This window comes from Eulemur rufifrons, chromosome 5 (assembly GCF_041146395.1).
Source record: "Eulemur rufifrons isolate Redbay chromosome 5, OSU_ERuf_1, whole genome shotgun sequence".
Taxonomy (NCBI): domain Eukaryota; kingdom Metazoa; phylum Chordata; class Mammalia; order Primates; family Lemuridae; genus Eulemur; species Eulemur rufifrons.
In genome coordinates, this window is record NC_090987.1 from 32,409,988 (window position 1) to 32,425,286 (window position 15,299).

The window sequence follows — 15,299 nt, forward strand, 5'->3', positions numbered from 1 at the left end:
CCACAGAGACAGAGAACAGATTAGTCGTTGCTAGAGACTAATGGGTTGGGGAAAGAGGAGAGTTTGCTTAGTAAGTAGGGAGTGTTCTTTTGGGGTAATGAAGATGTTTTGGAACTAGACAGGATGATGTTTGTACAACCCTGTCAATGGATAATAATAAAATGCCACTAAAGTTTGTACTTTCAAATGGTTAATTTTATGTTATGTGACTTTTGCCTCAATAAAAAAAATAGAAGAATTAACATAGAATTTCACTGGTCCAAGAATTAACTGAACTTTAGAAGAGAATACACAAAAATAGAACTAATTATGTATAATAATTTACCATATTATATAATTGACATTAAAAGCCTACAGAGAAATCATTACTTACTAATTGATGCTGGGACAATTATTTTTCAATTTTTTTAAAAAACAAACAAGAAAAAATACATCACATTTTTCAACAAACACATTTTGAAATAAAAATTAAAACTAAATGAAGAAAATATAATGACTATTTCTCTAACCTTGGAATAGACAGGCTTTTCAAATAAATGGTGGAACAACAAAAAGACAAAAAATATGCAGCCATTAGAAATATTAAAAGGTGGTAAAATACACTGGATACAGTGACATGCAACTAAAGCAGATTATAAAATTCCATGACTCTAATTTTATAAAAATTGAAATATCACTAGACTATTATATTCTACATAATCTTTGAAGAGAGTGAATGAATATGAATTATTTCATACTATTTTTATGATTTTTTTGTATCTATACAGATTTCTTTAATTTGTAATGCTTCTATATCAGAAATATTAATAATTTAATATAAATTTCAAAAAGAGAATTCTGCTTTGTTGTTGATGCCAATTTTCTTATAATTTTGATCAGAGAAAAAATACTGTTTAAAAAATACAATGAAGGCCACTTTAGGATTCTAGAATAGGACCAGAGAAATACTGATAATGAGAAATATTTTGTCATTCAACATATAGAACTTTAGGTAGAAAGATATTTTAGAAAGGAAATGACATTTTAATTTAGGTATTTTTTTAAAAGCTTATTAACTTTAAATACGAAATGGTATTTTTACTCATTGTCATTTACATTGATTCCCCAGAAATTGCTAAACTGAAATTACAGAAATAGCTCATTCAGATTATCCTCAATACACATTCTTTTCCTTATAGAAACATGCTCTAGGAAAGACCGATGTCTTTTAAAAAAAAAAAAATACAGCTTTAATATCCTTTAAAGAAATTTTGAGTCATTTGTAAGGAATTCTAAGTTTCTATTAATTTACCATTAAGTATAAATCCCATTACCTATTAGAATTTTGATTAGTCTTCTATCTGGTAGGATTATCAAGTATAGAGAGTTTCACAACAAATATTTAAAATTCAATGAAAGAGCACCTAAACATTTTTTTTACTAACTTGTACAGCCCTTTTTTATTGATTAATTGCTTCTTTCTCATTATACAGGAGCAAAACTTCTTCTATGAAAGATCTGAAAGAAGATCGGAGTATTACTACACCAGTGGAAGAGGTCAAACCAGAAAAAAGGAGAGGTAAAGTTGTTTCTTGTACTTAAATAAATGTAATTATATTTAAAAGCTCATTGGCTTGTTATGTAATATATTTCTAATTGTCACAATAATCATGTTTAAGGGTTTATAATTCTTATGAGTATGCGATAGAGAAAAGAGCCCTCTGTATCATTTGATTAAGCATTAATTCAACAAATATTTATTAATGACTACTATATACCAAATACTGGTCTAGGTGCTGAGTATATAATGATGGCTATCCACCTCTCACAAAGTTAACTGTAGTTGAGTGTTGTCCAGTAGAACTTTGTGTGATCATCAGTGTTCTGTATCTGTACTGTCCAATAAAGTAGCTACTGGCCACATATAGCTATTGAACACTTAACTTGAAATGTGGCTAGTAAGAATGAAGAACTTAATTTTTAAGTTCAATTTTTATTTACTTACATATAAATGTAAATAGTTACATGTGGATCATGGCTATCATTATTGGACATCTCAGCCCTAACATACGTTTAAGTTGTGATTAATATTCTTGTCATTGTTTATAAAATGTACAATAATTCATATACTGGCTTAAAATTTGTATTAACATTACTTCAACATATTTGAATATATTCTTGAGACTTAGTTAAATACCTCCTCTTCTGCCCACTATTAAAAATTTGCTAAAAACTGTTAGTGAAGTATAATTAATAAATTTAGAACTTTCTTAAAGCAAGAATAGTTAGTGCATCAAAGCTTTCATTCACAGCAAGGCTGTTTTTACTGTTTTTCTTTTTGCTATTAATGTTTGTATCTACAATGAAGACGAAAACCTCAGTCATTACCAAGTTTTCACATGACAAATATGTTATGAGAAAAGATGAATAAATTAATGGTTATAATCACAGTTAAATTAACTATAAGTATGTTTATTATAAATATGTACATTTGGGTCCAAAATGCAAAACAGTAACAGGATGAGGGAGATTTATTGCAATTAAGCATTTATGTTAAAAAATTGCAGATAGTTGCTCACTTAGTCAATATGAAATAATAAAATTGAGATAGCATTCCGGAAAAAAATTGAGAGAGATATTAAATACAATATATTAGAGGCACCCCAAATTATATATATAGCATTTATTTTAGTATGCTATTATAGGAACAGTATAAAAAACAACTTATACAAACATAATGAACAACTTTGGTAAAACATGTGTATACCCAATCAGTGTTTCAGATATAAGTGGTATTAACTTATTTATGCGATTCAGACTGAAATTTTGTTATAGAAGTTGATTATAGAATGAATCATAAATTGGCTGGAGAACACAGTATTTAATGTATATGTTTTCATTTAAAAAAAGACATCAATGTAAAGTGTCCGGATGTAGTAGAATTTGACAAAAAGAAAACAGTAGATTCTAAAAGACCAAATAAAAGACCAGTCCAGAAAAAATCATTTTTGTACATTAAGATAAACCTGTTTCTGAAGAATTCTTTTGAGGCAGCATGCTGAATTTCTTTGACAAGTCCAACAGATTCAAAGTAGCAACTGTGTGACTGCTGAACTTGCACTTGTAACCATTATGTAATGCTGCCATCTCACAGAAAATCATCATCTTTATTGTCCAAAAGCAAAACAAAACAAAAAAATCTTTATTAGTTCTCTTGCTTCTTGATCCAGTTTCACTATTTTCCTTTCAGCCTCAGCTTTTTGGGGGCCTTGTATTTCTTGACACTTTGTGTTTAGATATTCTTGTCATGTCACATTTTGGCAAAAGTCACTGTTTATAGGTATAAATCCCACAAAGATAGAACTCGTATCTGTCTTCCTTACCCTCCTTCCTTTCAGGGGACAGCGTGTTCCCTGGAACATATTGGGCTCCGTATACATTTCTTTCACTAATAGCCACATAAATACCCATGGGAATAATTTTGTTTACATTAAGCCATATCATTCCAGAACTGTGAATCAGGGAATCAAAAATATCTCTCTCATTAAAGGAGTTAATTTGTATTATAACTGAATACACAGGATTTGGAAATTCTGATGAATTCCTAGCAAGGCCAGTAAAGAAGTTATTATCTGATAAGATTGAAGGATATAAAGTGTCTTGTTTTTAGGAACCATCTGAGGATTTTCAGTATTTATCTGATGTAATTATTATGATGTATTTTCTTATAGAATAGGAAGAAACAATATAAATTAAAAATAAAGCTCTATAGTAAAACTTGTTAATAGGACATGTGTTCTTTCCCTTCAGATAAAATGATATTATTGCTGAAAATATTGGATGAGATTTACTCTAATGATTTAATAAATTATTTATTAAAAATATTTTTTCAAAGGTTATGATCAATGTTATGATTATATTATAGTAAAACTGTTTTTAAAAGGCTAATTCATTTATCTATCATTCTCTTATTAAGTATATAAATAAGAGAATAATACTGTAATTAATAATCCTCTCACCTGGCTTATAGACTGATATATTAACAAATATGAATACATATTCCTATTTAAGATAAAACATGTCCAGAATTAAAGCACGAAATGGAGACATTACTATCAGAGGCCATCCATCTCATTAAAAGTCTAGAAACTGACCGGGCAGAAGCTGAAGAAGCTTTAAAACAACAAAGATCAAGAAAGATACTGCTTAACACAAAAATTGACTCTTGGTCAATCTGGAAACTTCAACAACTCCCGTTAGCTGTGCAGAAAGGTAATAATAAGGATTTTTCATATTGCCACTTACTCTATTGGAGAGGCACAGATAATCAATTACAGCTTTTCATGAAAAAAGTCACCTCTGTTTAGAGAGACCATATTATTTGGCATACAAACTAGGGCACTTTTGAAATATGCTATTAAAAATAATGCTAGTTTCACATTAGTTCACATAAACTGAGACTGCACTGAGCAAAACTAGACCTGCTGTCATTTGGGTCTGTTAGAAATTGCATGGCATTTGTGGTACCCAAGGGGCATGCGAAAAACATTTAGCACATATTTCTTACAATGACTATAGTGTTTGAGTTCCTAGAAATTTAGAAATTTACAGTGATTTCCAGTTGGTGTCATTGGCCACATTTTTAAATCTAGGAAAATTGAAAGAGTTCTAAGTAATATTTTGAGAACTACATGCATCTGTTTTTGAGAATTCGATAGTAAAGTTGCTTTGGGAACTTCTAGTAGGTATTGAAACCTAAAATGCTTCCAGGAGTTATGCAAGTAACAAATGTTTAAGAAGGAAACTCCTGTAGATCACAGAGTGAGGGACCTATGGTGAAGGATTAAAGAATCTAAAAATATGGAATTTTTTGGTCCTACAAACATGGCTATCAAAACACTTCTGACTACCAGATTCTGCCTGAAGTTAGGAGTTTTTTATCCTTTCATAAGGTACATTTCAATTCAAGATGCACATGCTTTATAATGTTGTTTTTTTTTATTAGGGTGCCCTTATAATCTATCATTTAAACCAATAAATCTTTGAGAGATAAAAGAATGTTATTATTACCCTAGGACAATAGCCGTTAATTCAAATTAGATGTCATAGTGTACCAACCCTAACACCTTTGTTTTAATTTCATAAGTCTTCTGAAACTGTGGTTTCAGAGTGTGTAGGGTATACACATTCCAGGGAGTTGTTAGAAAAGATTAGAATTTTTATTTATATTTTTAAATTTGATTCTTTTTGTAATTCTCTATTATGAATAGAATTTATAATGTGCACAATCTACTAATATAACAGAAGATATATAATTTATAAATGCAAGCATACATATATATTGGTGCTTTAGAGTCAATGAGGCTACAATACGGTCAAAAGAGGCACCCTGAGAAATTCTGTATTCCAGTACATTCTTAAGCAGACTCACATTTACATCCACAAGGGGTCATCTGCAACCTTTCCTTATTAGTAGTAGCAGAAAAGTTAATGTTGAGGGCTGTTTTTAGTTAATTTTTTTTGCTGATCAATTTATATATAATGTTATATACCGTTTTATAAGGGTACTTAGATAATTGTAGTTTGAGAACTCTGTGGAGTTTTACTTAAGGAGTTATTAAAATAAAATTAAATTGAGATACATATGTGCACATTCTAGATGCTTAATAAATGTGTTTTGAATGATAGACTAAATCCCTGTCATGGGTAATAATTTATTGTTTAAGTTGCCTTTTAATTAATACTATTATATTTACTTTAAAAAATGAAATTTATGTTTATCTGCTTTATTTTATGTAAGTAACCAACATATCCAATGAAATTTAAATTCATTATTACTATGTATATATTTTTTTACTTAAGAGCTTTGTGTTTAAAACATATTCCTGTAAAGTTATGTGTTCTCAGGAATCTGCTGCTTTTATATTGATATACATGTGATACAATATCTAAATTTTATGAATTTGTTTACAAAGCATAGAATTATATATTTTCATTGTCTTTAGATTCTCAAAATCTCTACCACATAAAACAGAAAAAACTTTTAATCTCCTTAGCAGCCTTGACATTGACCACAGTATTTATTTTACATTTAGATATTCTTTTATAAAAGTAAGGAAATTCACTTCTTTCTAGATATCTTCCAGTTACTCCTCCAGATTCATCCCTCCCCACAACTTCCCACCCCTACTTGTAGCTTTTGTGGCCCAGGAGGCTGACTCATAATGGACTGCATCAAAGATCTACTTTGTATTCTGTCTTCCTGTTGGGTTCAACCAATGAGAGTTAGCGGCAAGAGACCATGGGGAGATAATGAAGAATGAGGCAGGGGTATTTATAGCACTGGCTACCTTCCTCTGTGCTTGGTCACTATAAACTGACTGCATCCCCCTGCTGAAAATGGCATCTAGTATGCAGCCAATTATCTAGTAAATGTTTTATCTTTTCCCTATCAAAAGAGACAACTAGAAACAAGTTTTCCGTCATGAATTGGGTTCTATATAATCCTACAAATTATAAAATTGGATGTGCACAGCAGTGTTCACTTGCAAAATACAAGAGTACATTATACCCAAGCAGCATCTGAAGACACAAATAAACTAATGACTCAGACTCCTCTAGTATTCCGATTGTACCTGCTTCTGTAGATTCCCTGTCTTTCCCATAACACATTTATGGCTCCATGGGTACTTCCATACGACCATCTAATGAAAGAGGGGGGAAAAATCGCAGCTCTGGCTTAGGAGTGGATTTGAATGGTATATAAGACACAATTTAGAGAGTTGCTGCATCCCAGTCCCAACATGGAAAAGGCGAAAGCAAATCACCTCAGTGGGCAGAATTTTAAATACTCCTTGAAAAAGAAGAGATTGCTCGAGGTACATATGGGAAGTGGGAAAAGGGATGGAAGAAGGTCACAGTAATTTATGGGATGCTGAGTCTTCTCATTTTGTTTTGTTTTGCATTGTTTGTCTCATGAATTATTTAGTTGTTACTACAGTAGTGCTTCATAACAAACCACCTTGGATCTCAGTTGCTTACAATAGTAAACATTATTTTTTTCCACTGATGGGTCTGTAAGTTGGGGCTAAGGAGGCTCTTTCAGGCTGAAGATCCAATGGCCTTGGCTCAAAGCTGTCTTGGGTTAAGTTTTGCTTCATATATCTCTCATCTTCTTTGGCTAACAGCTTCCCAGGAGGCATTGTTTTCACATGGTAAATTGCAAGACTACAAAAGGGTGAGTAGAAACATAGGATGCTGCTCAAAGTGTCAGCTTGGAACTAACATACTTTCACTTCTTTTCACATCCTTGGGCCAGAACAAGTAACACGTTCAAACCAAGAATCTCTGTGACAAGAAATTATTTCCACCTCAAGGGGGAGGAAAGCGAACAGCAATTTGATGTGTTAGTATCTTGCTTCTATTAACTATCCCTGATATCGAGTTGTTCATACTATGGTTTCAACATATTTTATAGTGCTCTCATCTTTAACTGTTGTTATTTTTTATAGAAGTCCAGGATTCTTTTCTTTTTGGCCTCTACTGGAATCCTGGGAGTTTTACTGGTTCCAGACCAGTTATCATAGTAATTTCTTAGCTGAATTTTGATCTCTAAACCTTTTTTTTTTTTTTTCCGTACAAAATGCTGTTTATTTTAAGTATCTGGGTGCAGATGGGTGGAGGCCGAAAAAGGCATCTAGTAGAGAAAAGGGGAGAGCCTTGGGTTTTATAGAGTGGTTTTCTGAGAGGAGTAAATAAATTTTTTTCAAACAACCAGGAGGGATAAGGAAAATGAGTTCCCTTCTTGCATTCCATTCCCTTATCTCCCTAGGGAACAACTGGGAGGGATAAGCATCCTTATCAGGAGGGATGAGGAAAGTAAGTTCCCCTTTTGCATTTCACTCTCTTATCTCCCTAGGGGTCTGGCAAAGGCTACTGCCTAATACACACGTAGGAAGGGGAGACGGGTGGGTTTTATAGGAGGTTTGGATGGAAGTTTGGGGAGAGTGAATTCTTTAAACCTAACATTCCACTCTTTTTACTATATACATGTAAGAAAAGGAAGGGCAAGGTATGAGAAAGGGGAAAAAAATTACGAGAGAAATCTTCAAAACCCTGATGTCCTTGGGTCCCTATTTTGATATATCTGTAGGGTACAGGGGACTGGAAATAAAGCCTAAGGTTCACCCAAAGTGACAAGTCTAATTAGAGATCATGACATGAAACTGAGGATCCAAAGGTCTGTATCTTCAGCATGAAGGTGAATCATGAATAAACCTGTTGCTCAAATTGAATGAAGAGCAAAGAACCTTGCTTGTTTCTCTTAGTCAGTGGACAAAAAAAAGTGTTCCCTGAACATTCCCTAATGTGCTAATCTCAACTGGATTTGTGACTCAAATTCCTGCTGTCTGTGTGTCTGAAATTTGTTAAGTGGAGAATGTCATTTAAATGTTCTCTGGGTGGGTAGTAAAATCGAGCATCTGGGAGAAACAAAGACAAATATTCTCTCAAAGACTAAAACTTCAACCTAGACACATTATTTTAAATAATGTTCTGAGAAAAGAAGTAGCTCAATATCAAATATTATAAAACACAGGAAGATTCAGGTTCAATGGATGTGAATCAGTAGAAACAGACCACAGAATTTTACTCAAAATTTGTCAGATATTAGATTATACATGAGATTATAAAATAAGTATTGATATGTTTCAAGAAATAAAAAGAGAGGTTTAAAATAAAGGCAAGGACAAGAAGATATCTTTTAAAGGAAGCAAAAAATAGAAATGAAAAAAGTTACTAGAAATGAAAAATATGTTACTTAAACTTAATTCAATAATTGGTTCAATTGTTTATTAAACTCAGAAGAGAGTAAGAGTTAACTGTAAAATTTAAAGAGATTGCATGGAACACATCACAGCAACACAAGGAGAAGGAAAATATAAATAAAATATTTAAAAGCATGGAATACAGAATGAGAGTCTATAATGAATATTTAATAGCAGATTATCATGGAAATAACAATGGCGATACTTTATAAGATGATGTTTCACTCTTTAAAACAAAAGTGTTACTGTCTAGTTAGTGAGAGTAAGCAGGAAAGTGATGGTGTCAAATACTGCACATATCCAAGAAATTAGAAAATGTGGGCCGGGCGCGGTGGCTCACGCCTGTAATCCTAGCACTCTGGGAGGCCGAGGTGGGCGGATCCTTTGAGCTCAGGAGTTCGAGACCAGCCTGAGCAAGAGTGAGACCCCACCTCTACTAAAAATAGAAAGAAATTATATGGACAGCTAAAAATATATATAGAAAAAATTAGCCGGGCATGGTGGCGCATGCCTGTAGTCCCAGCTACTCGGGAGGCTGAGACAGGAGGATCGCTTGAGCTCAGGAGTTTGAGGTTGCTGTGAGCTAGGCTGACGCCACGGCACTCACTGTAGCCTGGGCAACAGAGTGAGACTCTGTCTCAAAAAAAAAAAAAAAAAAAAAAAAAGAAAATGTGTACAGATGTATCATTAAAAACTTATTAAAATTATCTTCAAATGTGTAAGAGAAAGCAAAGTCATTGCAGGAAAATCAATAGCTTTTGTTTTATTAAAAAAGAAGAGGGACTCAATTAACATATGACTTTAGAATTTAGAAAAATATAATTAAAATAAATACAAAGAAGAAATGTAATAACAAAATGGTCAAATAATGAAAATATATAATTCAGAAGATAGACAAAGCTAAATGTTGGCTCATTTAAAAAAAGAATAATGAAAAGAGAGAATAATAGAAAACCAATAGCAAGATAAATCAAAAACACAGAACATATAAATCAGAATAGAAATGATTCATTAGTGATTAGTATTAATAAAGATATTAAGAACAAATTTTTAAGAATATTATTGAAACTTTGATAAACTGAATAAATTTGTAGACAAAAATGGCTTGATGAATAGATAACCAAAATATTCACATAGCCATTAAAAGAAAGATTGTGACTCAATGATTAAGAATTTTTCTCCACAAAATAAATACATACATTCTAGAAACATAAGACTTAATATGCAATTTTAAACTTTCACAAAATCCTAGAGAAAAAAATAAAAAGAAACTACATTAATATAAGAAGGTAGCAATCATTATAAACCACAAATAGATGAGGAAGGTAAAAATGAAAAATTATAATCCTAAATCATAAATATAAATGCAAAAAATCCTAAATGAAGACATCAACAAATCCCATAAAGGAATTTATAATGAATGTGAAAAAAACTCAACTAGACTATCTACTTTTATTCCTAGAATACAAGATTAATTTAATTTTAGAAATTTAATATAATGAGGAAATATTTTTGTCTAATTTCTCTAAAAATTATCCTAGTGTTGTGATTGGGATAAAATTAAATTTTAAATTTATAAATTAATTGAGGGAAATTTTCATGCTTAAAATTTCAAACATTTTTATAAAGAATACTTTTTATGCATTTATTTAAATTTGCTTTTATATTGTTTGATAACATTCTGTCATTTTCTTTCTACAGAATTTGCCCAGTTCATGTTAGGTTTGTTACTGGATTTATGCTATTTATTTTATGTTTTAGTTTTGCTGTATTGAGATTATTTTGTTTTCAGTATATTTTTTATATAGATAGGAATTTTTTGTATATTAATTTTACATAAACTATCTTATCATTTTAGTAATTTTCAGTTGATTCTTTGTGGGTTTTGTTATATAATTGTATAATCAGAAAATGATCATTTTTGCCTTTTTCATTCTGATATTTAAGGCTCCTATTTCATCGTTTTTCTTCTAGGTGGTTTTGAAAGGCCTCATCTCTTGCAGTTCTTCTCACTTCAAAGCAATTACATAAAGAGTGCTTTTATATAATGCTCAGTATATACATTGATCCTAATAAACAGGGTTTGTACTAAAACAATTTTAGCTTATAAAATATATTTTTAATCCTTTTGATGACAAATGAAGAAAGTAATATATTACAGTATCTCTTTATATTTAATAAGACTCACAGCTAAGCATTTTCTGAAACTAAAATAATTCATATTTATTTATTATCAAAGATTTCCTTCTGACCTCTGGACCTTTTGTTTTAAAATTAGATTTTTTGCTTCTTATTCTACATCTAGAACACGAGGCTTATTTAAGAGATTTTATAGAATTACGATGGCATCTTGAAGGTAAAGTTAATCAACTAAAACATTTTGAGGAACAAAAGACACAGTTAGAAGAAACGAATGCAAAGATTCAAGCAGACATAGACTTCATGTCTGAACGTATCCCTCTGCTGAAGTCAAAGCAGGACCAAGAACTTGAAGCTCTGAAGGAAATTTACACACAAAAAAGAGAGGTAAATGAATAAATGAATGGATATGCATTTCCCAAACTGTTAGTTATGCCAAAATGGTTCAACCATCAGAAATTAATATTATTGTAAAGGTTTCATTTTCAGTGAAAATTGACCTGCTGTTTACACACACTACCATCTATCGGTATTCAAGTTAACTATGTCTTCTTCCCTTATCTTTATACTTAGCAGTATTTTTTTTCTTTTTCATTTCAGCATATTATGGGGGTACAAATGTTTAGGTTACATATATTGCCCTTGTCCCACCTGAGTCAGAGCTGCAAGCATGTCCATCCCCTCAAAGGCAATCATAGCAATAACAAAAATAAGTAAATGGGACCTGATCAAATTAAGAAACTTCTGCACAGCCAAGGAAACTATCATGAGAGCAAACAGACAACCTACAGAATGGGAGAAAACATTTGCATGTTACGCATCCGATAAAGGGCTGATAACTAGAATCTATATAGAACTCAGGAAAATCAGCAAGAAAAAATCAAACAACCCTATCAAAAAGTGGGCAAAGGACATGAACAGAAACTTTTCTAAAGAAGATAGACTAATGGCTAACAAACATGAAAAAATACTCAACATCTCTAATCATCAGGGAAATGCAAGTCAAAAACCACAATGAGGTCACTGATCTCCAGTGAGAATGGCCTTTATCAAAAAGTCCCAAAACAATAAATGTTGGCATGGATGTGGAGAGAGAGGAACACTCATACACTGCTGGTGGGACTGCAAACTAGTACAACCTCTGTGGAAAGCAACATGGAGATACTTAGAAGTATTAATAATATTTAATATACCCACTAATAACATTTTGGAGGTTTAAAACAGCCTGGTATTTTTTAAAGCTGTCGTTGAACTGAGGGAGAATGCAAGTAGAATATATCAGTAAATTTTATTGTTGATGAAAATATGTAAATCAAGTAAAGTTGTTTTAATGATTAAACATTTATCTCTCCTATTGTGGGATCATATTATATTAAAAAATTATACATACCTGTCACAAAATGAAAATTGCATCCTAGTTGCTTTTGAACATTTTAAAGTAAATAAAACAAGTTGTTAAATGTCTCCATTTTCCTCCCTCCTTCACCAAAGACAATCTTTATCATGAATTTCATCTGTTTCTAAGCAAAATTTGTATAATTATATATAGATGTATGTGTTTCTAAAATATAATTATATTTTTAATTACACAAATGGTATCATACATTATGTAATTTTCTGCAACTAGTTTTTTAATCTGACATTGTTTTAGTTAAATCAAGCTACTATTGATACCTATAAATCTAGTTCATTCATTTTACTTGCTATGTTCCATCAAATAGGTGTCTCACATTTTATTATCTACCATTTTCTCTTCTTTTGGTCATCTCAATTGTTTTCAATATTTGGCAACCAAAGTGCTGATTTGACTATAAACAATAATCACCCATGAACACATTCCTGTCTTTGTGCATATGAATTTTTCCTGGATATATACCTAGTGGAGTATATGCATTTTTAATTTTATTAGATAGTACTAAGTTAATCTCCAAAGTGCCTTTAATAATTTATGTTACTGGAGTAGTAGCAGTGCTGAAGAAATTTCATATGTCCACCATGAACAATAATGCTAGTATTATCTTTTTAACTAATAGACCCCTATATAGTTGAATGGCAATATGTCTGGCTAAATTTATTTCCCAATTTCCCTTTTCTCATGGTATTTCTAATGAAATGTTGGTAGAGTTCTTGGCTAGGATTTCGAGAAAAGTTCATTGAAATGGACTGACTCAGCCAGAAGTAGCACCCTTTTGCAATTAGCCATTTTCTAAATTTACAGCAAACTGGATGTGATAGCTGCAGCTCTCATTTCCATTTTATAGTGTGAAGCAACTTTGAGAATGGAAGCTATTAATTGTACCCAAGATGGCTGAATAGAAAGGCAAAGGAAAGTCGGATCCATTTCTGTGAGAGAAAAGCAATCTTCTTTAAGCAACTTACTTGGCTTATTTCTGTTACTGCCAAACTCAGTTCTAACTGACAATTTTGTCAGCATTTTTATTGTCATTTATTAAAAATGTGTCCATATGTGTTTAAATTGGTATCCCTTTATTGTTTCAGTGTTTTTCCCTGATAGTAGACTTGGGCATGTTGTTGGCAGGGGAAACAGAGTTTTGGGGCAGCTGGAAGACCAAACTTCTTGTAAATGGGAGGAAAGCAAGAAAAGTCATTCTAGCAAACCAAAAGAGAAAAAGAAAAAAAGAAAAAAAATTAGCAAGCAACGTTTGTGTAGAGCTTATTGGGACCACAATGATGGTTAATTTTATGTGTCAACTTGGTGGGGCCATGGTGCCCAGGTGCTTAGCCAAACCAAACATTATTCTTGATGTTTCAAAGAAGGTGTTATTGGATGAGATTAACATTTAAAGCTGTGGGTTTAGAGTGAAGCAGACACCCTACATAATGTGGGTGTGCCACATGCAATCAGTGGAGGGCCTTAACAGAAAAAAAGACTGATTTCCTCTGAGTAAGAAGAAATTTTGTCAGCACACTACTTTTGGTCTCAGACTGCAACTTTGCCCTGGGTCTTCAGCCTGACAGCCTACCCTGGAGATTGTGGACTTGTACCTTCACAATTGTGTGAGCCCTTTCCTTAAAATCAATCAATCCCTCTTTTTATCTCTCTCTCTCTCTTCCTTTCTCCTGTTGATTCTGTTTCTCCAGAGAACCCTGCCTACTACAGCCACCATTAATGCAATGGCCACCCATTTCCTCATTATTGTGCTGCTCATTGCATCTTAAATGTCCAGATCAGAGCTTCTGCTTACTTGCCATTAAATCAGCGGGCCACCTTCTAGCTATTCCAGGGGTCAACATGAGTGAGAGTTTAGCTTTTTTCTCTTCTGTCATGGAAGCCAGTAACTGTGATGAAACAATCCACTATGGGCAAACAATGCAAAGGAAAGTAATTTTCCATAATGAAATTGAGTAGCTATTTAAAAAGACTATTGATGTTACGCAGCCAAAATACGAAAATGTTTTGCTATAAGGTAGAAGAAAAAGTGATATCTTAGTAAAAGAAACTATATTTTTCTTTGATAAAATGAGCATAACTGACAAAACTCAAAAATTAAAAGCAGAATTATGAGGACTGAGAGGCCCAAATATTTCCTCAGAGAAAAATAGAAATTACATGCATAGAGACTGTAGAAAAGTAAAATAGAATAGTGTTTCAGAGTACAAGTTCCAAAGCATTATTAGTCCATATATTTGAATCCTGCTATAGTATTTAGATTTTAGGCATTTTTTAACCTTTGTGCCTTAGTTTCTTAATTTACAAAATAAATCTGATAATAATAGTGCCTGCATCATCATGAATGAGATTAAATGGACATGAAAACAAGCATACCAAAACTTACAGGATGCTGTGAAAGCAGTGTTCACAGGGAAATTTATAGCTGTGGACACATTTAAAAAGAAAAAAAATTCGTACCAATAACCTAACTTCATACCATATGAAACTGGAAAAAGAGAAGGAATCTAAAACCAGAAGCAGAAGAAAGATAATGGTAAAGATCAAGAGTGAAGGTAAAATTGAAAATAGAAAAATGGTAGAGACAACAAACCCTGTCAAAAGTTGGTTTTTAAAAAGATAAAATTGACAAACTTTTAGCAAGACTGATCATAAAAATGAGAAAACTCAAATTACTAAAATCAGAAATGAAAGTAAGGACATTATTACAGGTCTTACAGAAATAAAAAAGATTTCAGAATACTATGAAAAATTCTTTGCCAACAAATTAGATAACCTAGATGAAATGGGAGAAAATTCCTAGAAACACAAACCACCAAAACTGAATCAAGAAGAAACAGAAAATCTGAGCAGGTGTATAACAAGTAAAGGGATTGAATCAATAATTAACTACTGCCCCCCAAACAAAGGAAAGCTCAGGACCAGATGGCTTCACTGGTAAATTC

General features: G+C 32.0%; 1 protein-coding gene across 1 annotated transcript in view; it reads left to right on the forward strand.

The window, feature by feature from the left end:
* Nucleotides 1-15,299, forward strand: part of CCDC178 (coiled-coil domain containing 178) — a 353,748-nt gene that overhangs the window by 36,338 nt on the left and 302,111 nt on the right. The window contains exons 6-8 of the mRNA XM_069467842.1: nucleotides 1,473-1,558; nucleotides 4,051-4,251; nucleotides 11,110-11,330. Coding sequence (XP_069323943.1) covers nucleotides 1,473-1,558; nucleotides 4,051-4,251; nucleotides 11,110-11,330 — 508 coding nt within the window. The remainder of the gene's footprint in view (nucleotides 1-1,472; nucleotides 1,559-4,050; nucleotides 4,252-11,109; nucleotides 11,331-15,299) is intronic.